The following is a 10,388-nucleotide window of genomic DNA, read 5'->3' as shown; positions in this document are numbered from 1 at the left end:
AGGGCATAGCTCGAGAAAAGGCACAGGGAGAAAGAGAGAGATTTGATACCTGATTGTTGGTGTTGATGATGAGCATGAACTGGTTATCTGTTTCTCGATCCAAAGGCTTTGTCGTGAGGAGAGTTCTAAACAAAGTGTTTTTGTGAATCAATATTAAAAATATTATTAAATGGAGCGGTATTTCAAAACTTTAAATACTAGAACAAAATCAAACTTTTCCCCTGTTTTTAGCAACCAGCTCATTTTTATACCGAAAGTAATTGCAAAAACTTCATTATTTACTTGCTTATTTTACACTGAAAGATTGCCACTACTGTCCATTATCTTAATCATCCAAATTTCTAGTAAATTAAAATAAATGCAAGAAAACTCATTACTTTTCATCAAGCTCAAATTCGTCGTGTTGAAGCGTAAAGAGACTGTTGTATATCTGAAATAAAAACAATTAACAAAGCTTTGCAATAAACCAAAGTATATCATAAGAAAATGTATACATGAAGGGAAGTATGAAAGAAAGTAAGAAATAATGCGATGTGTGGACTATGACAGGATCATCTAACTATTACCAGCATAAGAGAGAAGCTACATTGACAACAATGAGAAACATGTTACTGAAGTTTTAGCCAATGTTGTTCTCGGAAACTCTCGGCACAAAGCAGAAAATGTCTTCTATGTCAAGCATCAGTATGTGGAGATAAGTAAGAAGAGTAAACTATTGCCACCGTCAATTCAGTTTTGGAAAGTCTCTTATTATTATTATTATAACACATTCATTTCAGGTTTTAATGGAGAATCAATAAAGTTTTTTACAGACTGCTGTGAAGGATTGAATATAAAGTAAGAATATTGACATATCGTAGACACGAACCAAGATGTCGCCAACGTACGTCCCCGCCGGCAAATTCTCGTGAACCGTGAAGTTGTATGACGTCACGTGGACCTCTAAGTCGAGAGCAACTGTAACGGGAACTGTGGTGCAACGCCTGTAACGAAAGAATCCAACTTTCTACAACACCCATTATCACAGAGATCATTAAGAATTTACAGACTTCATGCACCTTCAGTCCTTCACTCACCTTTGTGAAAAATCCTCAGGGCTGTCACAGGCTTCCAACAAAGCATAATACTTTTGTAATTTTTCAAGAGGTTCGTTCAGGGTTATCTCCCCCGTTTTGTCGTCGACTGACATTACAGCGCAGGCATCAGCACCAAGTAAACTTGAAGATACACACCTGTACCTGAGGTCTGCATTCTCACCTTCGTCAGCATCACTGGCGTTAATCTGAATCATAGAAGAGACCGAATATTATGTTCGTCAATTTTATGGTGGAATTTTATTGTCATACATATTGGAAACAAGATAGTTTGTTAAATACGAGAATATTGCATCTTAAAAAGATCATGCAGTGTATTTTTATGTTTTTTAAGCAGTAGACCAAGAATTTTATCTTTAGACTATGGCATAGTATTTTGGGTGAACATTTTATTTTTGCTTTCTCGGAAACGTCAATGTCAAGATGATACTATAATAGCAGAAAATGAAAGAAAATGAGAAAGATGACAATTTTGCGACAAAGAAAAGGTCTACAGTTTCAAAAAATCAAAAGAAAATGGCCAAAAGTTTTTAATGATGTAGCAAATCACACGTAATTTGTAAAACAACAGAAAGATTATACGGTAGAGTTAATATAAAGCACTCAAGGACTAACAACACCTTTAGAAGCAAACCAAAGCTCACCATCCCTACAAATGCGTTCCTGTTGTTGTTAGTCACCGTCAGACTGTAGGTGACGTTTTGGAAGACAGGACTGTTGTCGTTGATGTCAGTCAGTTGTATGGTGATGGTGATGTTACACATCCCAGTGCTGCAGTCGCCTCCTTGTGCGGGTGTGTACTCGACTGTGCCCACCTAAAATAACATTAATAAAGTCATTGTATTGACCATCATGATATGTATTTTTGCTATGCGACTGAAACAAATCCTTTGCCTATCAGCATCCACTCTCAACAGCAAATTTCCAGAGATGACAATACTAACCGTAATAGTCAGAGAAGAAATCGTTTCTCTGTCCAGAGCAGAAGAATTGGTTACGATCACGGTGCCATACCGCGGTTTGTCCAGATTATCTGTTTCGATGTAGAAGGTACCTTCTGGAGCATCCACGGTGTAATTAAAAAGAGCATTTTCTCCCTGAAAATGACGAGTCACTCTGGGCTAAAATCATTTGACATTTAGAATATTAAAGAAAGAAAAGAGTTAAAGAGAAAATTGTAAAAAAATCTATTTATATTTGTTATTTTTGTTTTATTCTCATAGATAAAGGTGTCAACGATTATTTCTGAGAACCAAAGGAACTGATGATGATGATGATGATGATGATGATGATGATGATGATGATGATGATGATGATGATGATGATGATGATGATGATGATGATGATGATGATGATGCGAAATGTGGATAAAAGATTACTAAAGCTAATATCTCTAATTGAGTCAATAGCTTAGTTATTATCTAAATTGACAAGTGGATGAATGGTTTGGTCAATAAAAGCGAACATCGAGGAAGAGAGCAGGATTAGAATTCAAAGCAAACATTTTTAACTCCCTGAAAATGTTTTCATCTTTTTCACTATTCTACAGCTTCGAATATTGTGAGAGATTAGGTGTAGTGATTTATTTTTAATGTCAGCAGCTTCAAAGAAAAGACAACCCTTAGACAGAAAGGTGATAAACGATGTGTAATCTCACCACGTCTTCATCAAGGGCTAAAACTCGAACAACGGACGAGCCGAAAGCAGAATGTTCTGGAATTCTGACGAGAGTGGGATTGTCTGGCTGAAACTTTGGGCGGTTGTCGTTGATGTCGTCTACCACCACTAGGAGAGTGGCCACCGCCGACCTCCAAGAGTTGTGCACCTGGTTAGCCTGAGGATGATAAAAGTGATCTGGAGCACAAAAATGACTGTAGGTTTGTGATAATGAAATTATAATTTTATGTTATAAATTTACTCTGCTTGCCATCTTCACTTGACTAAAAAGTTCTCTTTAATTTCCCCTAACACATACAAGCATTGTCCTGTTTTAAAAGGCGATTTTTTATGTGGACAGACTTTGTCTTCATCATTAACAGTTCATATTTGTTACATAAATGTAATACTGGGACTATTTGAACCTACCATACCCGTACGGGATAGTAAGACCAAATAAAACAAACCAACTCTCATAAAATTGATGCCCATGGTTGTCTTCCCTTATAATACGATATTCGATTTGCTGTCCACTGAAGCAAAATTTCAGTAAACGGATAAAGAAAACAACTGTAGTAAAAGCTTCTGTATTCTGGAAGTCTTACCTTAATACCCACTTTTACATAGGGATTCACTTCTCTGTCCAGTACACATGTTACCCACACCTGCCCGGTTTCGTTGTGAATATCTACAACGTCGCTAGGGCCTGACGCAATAAAAAAAGTAAGAGTAACCATGAAACTGGCTAGTTTGAACCTAGCGATAACAATTAAGTGGTTTATAATTTATAATTATAATGTGGCACGTCGTAAATAAATGAGGCTTCACTGTAGAAATATCTACTTGCGTGAATCCATTTTTCTACATATTATCACGAAAACACGAAATAGTGCACAAGGTCACGTACAACCCCATCCCTCCCACAAGAAACATCATAAACAAACATCAGTAAATACCTCTTGAATGATTCTAGCCCATCAATGAAAACAGTAACAGGAAGCCTTACCGTTGATGGAGTATGTGATGTTATCGTTGATCCCAGTGTCTTGGTCGAAGGCGAACACTGGAGGAATGGTGAGGTGTGTCACATTGATTGCAGTAGAGTTCTGTAGGAAGTGTACTTTTTAAAACCAAACAGCCATGAAGCACATGATTTCTAAGTCATTGTAGCCTTGATGACTTTTTATAGTACTTAACACCAACGAGAGTAATATAATAAAATGCAAGAAAATGATTGTGGACTTGATGAAAAACTCTTAAAGGTGGTACACAGCACACATTAATAAATAAAGAAAATAAAATATAACAATGTATCTGAGTCTGTGGAAGGACACTTCGCGATGAATAGTCCTTACGGTTGCTTTGTTAGTTCCTTTTCCCCTCCTCCACGAACTAGCCAGTCAAGATACTAAACAAATGCGAAATAATTAGGACATAAACGTTCATCTCTACTTTCTGTTTCAGCCTGCTTACCTCCTCTTGCACGTGTAATGTGTACTCTAGGTTGTCAAAAACTGGGTCACTGTCGTCGATATCGAGGATGTTGACTACAACTATTGTAGATCCCTGTCTTCCAGGGGAGTCTACACTGTTTACACTATACTGTCAAAACATAAAAATATTATTCCACACCAAACTATTTCACATCAACGAAGTCATATTATTCCAACACATTGATATTTTAAATAACACCTTATTTTTCATAGATACATGTTTATAAAGTAAAGTCTCTTTAAAAAAGCCATTTTACTAAATAACTATTGCTTCTAAAGCCATTATATACAAATTTTATGCAAGAACAAGATCATTTAAAAAGTTTAGCACAGTCACGATAGTATTAAATAAATAATAATTCAATTAGTAATAAATTAGTTTAATATATTTACTAGTGAGATCTTATCAAAGTTTTGATCAGTTGAAAGGAATACTGTTGGTTGAAATTACTGAGGATGTATACTGGTCATTCTTTTGTCAAAAATTTCGCTCTGAAAAATTTCCAGAGTATAGGACTTTTTTGTCTGTCTACAAAACGGTAAGATTAAAATAAGACCTATATCTACAATTGGATAACTTCTTTCTAACTTGTCCGTGCATTCTTAATTTTTTAATTACCTTACACGATTTATGACTTTTCTCATTTCTACAGAAATGAGGGAAATATGAAATTAAACACGAAAAAGTATGTATATCAGATGAATTATGGAGAGACCAGCATCATGAAAACAGCTGTGTTTATGAGGAGTTGTAGTGGACGCAATCTTACCGTTGTAACAGACACATTCAGTTCAAATTTGGTTTCCTGTCGGTAGGAAATGAATCTGCCCACCGAGATGATGCCCAATGATATCTGAAATGCTGAATCTGTATTTCCTCCCTAAACATATTTGTATTTAATGTACCAGTTCTTTCTAAAATCATGTATTCCAATAAGTAACAATCACATATGTAAGAAATGCATTTTACATGTTCTCAAAAATTATGACAATTCAGAAATACAATCTTAAAATATGCTAGGGAAAGCGGGCATTACCTTACTTCGTGTTAGAAAAGATTATGCATCAGTATTAATACACAAATGCAAACAGTTTTGTGAATTTCTTCATAAAGTGTCCCATATATCGGTTCTCAGTTTTGATGCCAGATGGTTTCATCAGTAAACAAATTAAAGTAAAAGCAAATTACCCAGCAAAGGAAACTACACACAACTGCTCAATTTCAACACATTGAGAGGTTAATCCGTTTATAATGTATTTTAAATGACTGGGTTTTATTAATTAAAAGATATTTTTGAAAAATCAGAAAATGCACACATAATATTAATTGATACGCGCTTTTAAACATTGAAATGCACTACATGTGGCTCTTAATTAGAAGTATCCATGTAATAAACAAAAGGAAATGTTCACATCTTTATGTAAACAGAATGGAGGAAACATAAGAGGGATTTCGATGTTTCAAGTCATGCATTTCACTAACCCTGTTATTTGAAATTAAACAATACTGTGTTAATAATATGAAATAATATCGGAACATCTGAATGCAGTTTAAATTGTTATGGCATGGTAAATCTGTAAATTAACAAGTGATTAAATGTAAATTTAATTCTACATGAAAAGATGAGAAATAATCTAAACGCAAAGGAAATGGAGACCAGAAACCTGAATAAAATAGAAAGCTTGTGTTCCAGTCGGTGCACAATCTCTGTCTGTGTAAAATCCACCTGAAACGTTTGTCAGGTCTGCGACAAAATTCTTCACTGGTGCCAGCTGAAAACAGGAGTAGGAGGGCAGAACTTGATTTTTTTTATTTTACGTGAAGGAAATATTTTCACATCCATTTTTCTAATACATGCAGACAAAAATTACATGATACTGTATTTTTTTCTTTGTATAGACTTTTCATTTGCTTGTATTGTTTTTTTTTTTTTATCTATTTTACTTTACATGAAAAACGTTCTCTATGGGGTCTTTATTATTTATCGATGATGGGAAAAAACCAAAATGGAAAATATTCAGAATTTAGAGATTTTCTATGCACTCAAACACTCGTTTTAAATGCTTTATTTTCGAGAATTTCAAGGATTACATCAGAAACGCAAACGATTTCCCTAATAGTAATAATACATAGGCAGAAGTCTTATTTTGTTCAAAATATATTATCTTTCTGAAACATCAGGGTTACATCATTACAGTTCAACATATCGAGAGAATTATGTGTAACACACACACACACACACACAGAAACATAAACTTATCTTTTTACACCAGATCACTCTACTTACCTCTAGTGTCTGAAAAGAGAGGTTAGTACGCAGGACGGGATCGTAGTCATCAGTGTAGTTTATCTTTAACTGGATTTCAAGCTGGTACGAGAAAACAATGACACGGGGTAAATGCTGGTGAAATTGTAAATTATCTAGTGGTATTTGTTCTTATAAAGTTATTAAGCCTTTGGCAACACGTTATAATAAGTTTAGCTTCGTACTTTCCTTTTGCAGCACTCACTCAACTTCCAGATAATGATCTACCAGTCCATCTCCTCCTATGCATTTCTGTATATATTGCCTAGATATTTGTATCTCGTAGAAATACGATGCTCATATTAAATATAATTTAATGGAGAGTGTTTTAGAGAGCATAAATTCTTCTCGTCCGTATACTCTTCAGTGAAGTGATACTAAAATAAAATGTTAATTGTAGTTTTAAGTTGTAAATAAAATTTTATGACACTAAGACATAGCAGCCTCATCATCAATTTTATTTTCACTTTGCATCTAAAAAGTAGCTGAGTGTACAGCTTTAGTATTTTGAAACACGTACCTCAGATTGTGACTGGCAGACCAGTATGAAGCCCCAAAATCTAGAAGCGTTGCACATGGTCTGAAATATTGTTCTTGGTTTTTAATTAAAAAATTAACTTACAGCTATAAATACGCATATAAAAAGTAATAACTCTAGGAACAGAGGAGAACAAATTATGTTTATGCTTAAGCTGGGATCAAGTCAAAGTGAGAATTCATCTAGATCACTCTATATCCCCCAGAAGATAGTACTATAAGTTTATGCCAGTTTGGTCTTAAAGTAACTTTCTGTTAAATAAATCACAACCCTAAATTTTCCAAATGAATCTTTATAAAAGCTTTGAAAATTTATTAAATTTATAGCTATTACCCCTTGCATTTATAGCGCTCAGTATTTTATTTCTATGCTTGGTTGGAATTTACAAAGAAAAACGTAATGTTACTGAATTTAATCTTTAAATTAGTTTGTAAACTTGTTAACTAATGTATATGTCTTATTTTATATTTAATATTCTGTCAATCCGGTCTTATGATGAACAATAGAAAATAAAAGTTTCAATAACTGACTTCTAAATTTACAACTTTAAACATGGCACTCCGCAAATTCAGTTGTGTTTGTAGCAACTATAGTCAAAACTCACCTCATTGCCATCAAGTGTCACATCAGTCACTGCTTCCAAGGAAAAAGTATGTAACTGTTCCACCAGGGCCACAGCATGGAGCTCAATGAAAAATGGTATTGTGAAGTAACGGGATTCTTTTAAAGTTATGTTTTCGCGAGAGAAAACTGTTAGCAAAGTGCTTCCTGTAAAATAAAAAAAGCAAAATAACCACAGATCCACGTATGAACAATTCTGAAAAGCCATGGAGGTGTGTCATATTTGTAAACGAGTTTAATACTTAGTTTATTTAAGATAGGTTATTTTTAACATTATGTTACAAATGATAAATGTCTACAAAAATCTATGAGTGATTATTGGCCATTTATGGAAATTTATCTACTTCAGGGCGGCTGCACATGGTATGATGAACACTGGTGCGCACTAAATGTACTTTTTATAGTAAATGTAACAATCCTTCCAAGCGATACAGAATAAAAACATAGACATACTGCTAAATGATGATGATGATATGGACAATCATGTTTGGAAAATAAAGGCTTGTCTTAAAATAAAGGAACAAGAGAACGTAATAGAACAGAATCAATGCCTCAATCGTTATACTCTGAACTTCGGTAGTAGGGGCATTTGATGATGTTACCTACATCTCTTACCATTCTGAAACCAACTGAATGACTGATTAGCCCACTCTCGAATATTGTGTGTCTTATCCTTGTTTTGTGTTTCTCTTCTTTATTCTCCATGAACTCTTTGTGACATGTAGAATCGTGTTTTCAAATCCTGATGCTTACATTACCACGTTACATTATGATGAATTTTTGTGAAGAAAAACGCAGTTATTAATCATCAAAACATTTAAAGTGGTTGTGTGACAACTTCTATTCTTATAAGAGTAGAGAGTTTAAGAAATATATTATTAACAAGATTTAGCTGCCCACTCACCAGCTTGAATCCTTTCGGGTATGTAATGCTCTTCATTTGGTTTATTGTAGTCGTGAAAGCAGCCATGTTGGGAGCTGACCTGCCTACACAATGCAGCTGAAATAAAATGCATGACAGCTGTTTTTACAATACACACGTTTTCTATTTTTCTTGAATTTTTTCATGAATATTTTATACTGAAAGTTTAAAAAATTGAACTAATCCCAAAAGTACCTTTATACAATATGATGTACATATATACTGGTTTATGTGTACGCATTAGTACAATAAAGTGAATGTTTGTGAGTGCATGAAAGAAGTTTGGACTTGATTATAATGACAATGACGATTGTGGTGGTGGTGGGGGTGAAGTAAAATTTTTTTCTTAAAATAATAACGATGATGTTGAAAGTAAAAAATAAATAGTGGGAACGCGTTTTACCTAAAATGAAAACGAGAATCTTCATTTTTTCCTTTGTCATATGCACACCATTTTAATACTTAGTCCCCCTGAAACAATAAAAGCAAAAGCAAAGGAGAACATGAATAAATAAAACAGAATCAAAGCTGGGCGGAAAATGTTTCTATTCTATGTTTATCTCAGACTTCGATAATGTTCTGTGGGAAGACAGAAGGGTGGAGGTTTCTAATGAGAGTAAATAGACGAACTATTTGTTATGTCTCTTTTTAAAAAGTTCTGTTCCCTTACTTTGGAAAACATCTTGCATTGTGCCAATGCCAAATAAAGTCTAGCACTTAAATTAAACGATCTCCGTTTTGCTGCTTTTGGCCTTGCCATGAAAAGTTTTTGAAAAGCTAGTTATCTGACGTGTACAAGTTCTAGTTCAGTTTATATTCTTTGCGGTGTGCGTACAGAAGTAAATATAAGACGCTGTTTATGTATCTTAAAGACTTCGTGAATTATTTTTGTTTTTTATAGGCGACATAAACCTGTAAATTTCAGCCTCCAAAGCCATCCGTTAATTAATTATCCGCTAGGATGCGCTGGTCGAACCAGCCAACCATCCCTGTTTCTTGATAATGTAATATCTTGTGACACAGTGACGTATGTGGGTTAACATATTTCGGCCTTTACTTTTATGGAGAGTGGCTGGAAAGTCAAAGTTCAAGACAGAGGAAAGTAATAAAGTTAAAGCAGCGATGAGACGCAATCATTACAAATAATCAAACAGGTAAAATAATGTGTACTTGATGTGTTCCTAAGATAATATCAAATGTGACAGTGGCTTAGCTCTTCACTTTTGTGCACCATCAATAAAGCAGCCTGACTGCTGTATTTCTGCATGTCTACTGATAAGGTTTTAAGGTCTGTTTCAACAGTGCGACTAGTACTTCAGATCAGAAATAAATCACTTATACAGGGCACTCTTTTGCAGCACTTTACTAAACCCATAATAGCTCACTGTAAGTTTGCGTTTAGGCAGGTAGTAGCCATTGTCTTTGTGTACCATAGGTATCAGCTATTCTATGAATAAAGCGAACTAGTAAACCAAAACTCTTTTACTACTGTACATCCCCCCCCCCACACACACACAAATACATACACACAACATACACACATATAATTTTCCTCCATTACATAAGCAAAATGTTCTCATTGACCATAAATGGCCATAAAGGTTCTCGCTAACAAATTGTGGCATTAATAAATAGCATACAACTTTAGCAAGAAGTAACCTTTCACCTTTATCTTGTGATGTTTTGTGTTTGTTCTTTTCTTAGAAACCTTAACTCAAAAATGAAGACTTTATTAGATAATGGACAGACGATTGGAAA

The 10,388-nt window shown here is 34.4% G+C and overlaps 1 protein-coding gene and 1 long non-coding RNA gene across 2 annotated transcripts; both read right to left on the bottom strand.

The window, feature by feature from the left end:
* Positions 1 to 373: 373 nt before the first annotated feature.
* LOC112566039 (protocadherin-3-like) lies at positions 374 to 6,449 on the bottom strand. Its single transcript, XM_025241965.1, has 12 exons — positions 6,432 to 6,449; positions 5,909 to 6,016; positions 5,014 to 5,124; positions 4,224 to 4,352; positions 3,757 to 3,856; positions 3,356 to 3,456; positions 2,752 to 2,928; positions 2,039 to 2,191; positions 1,739 to 1,909; positions 1,077 to 1,282; positions 869 to 983; positions 374 to 430 (listed from the first exon to the last, which is right to left on the bottom strand). The coding sequence occupies exons 1-12, from the start codon at positions 6,447 to 6,449 to the stop codon at positions 374 to 376; spliced, it is 1,446 nt and encodes a 481-aa protein (XP_025097750.1).
* Positions 6,450 to 6,539: 90 nt separating this feature from the next.
* LOC112566280 lies at positions 6,540 to 7,804 on the bottom strand. The gene is made up of 3 exons (XR_003099549.1): positions 7,692 to 7,804; positions 7,070 to 7,129; positions 6,540 to 6,612 (listed from the first exon to the last, which is right to left on the bottom strand). It is a non-coding gene; the product is annotated as an uncharacterized LOC112566280 (long non-coding RNA).
* Between the last annotated feature and the right edge of the window lie 2,584 nt (positions 7,805 to 10,388).

The sequence above is a fragment of the Pomacea canaliculata genome, linkage group LG6 (genome assembly GCF_003073045.1).
Source record: "Pomacea canaliculata isolate SZHN2017 linkage group LG6, ASM307304v1, whole genome shotgun sequence".
NCBI lineage: Eukaryota > Metazoa > Mollusca > Gastropoda > Architaenioglossa > Ampullariidae > Pomacea > Pomacea canaliculata.
The sequence above is the reverse complement of the archived record's forward strand: the minus strand, read 5'-3'. Positions and strand labels throughout refer to the sequence as shown.

Excerpts from the sequence above, each read along its gene's own strand:
- LOC112566039 (XM_025241965.1), bottom strand. Across the intron at positions 2,192-2,751 it reads TAGCCCTTGATGAAGACGTG|GGAGAAAATGCTCTTTTTAA; the intron begins GTGAGATTACAC and ends CGTCATTTTCAG. Across the intron at positions 1,283-1,738 it reads GGAACGCATTTGTAGGGATG|ATTAACGCCAGTGATGCTGA; the intron begins GTGAGCTTTGGT and ends TCTATGATTCAG.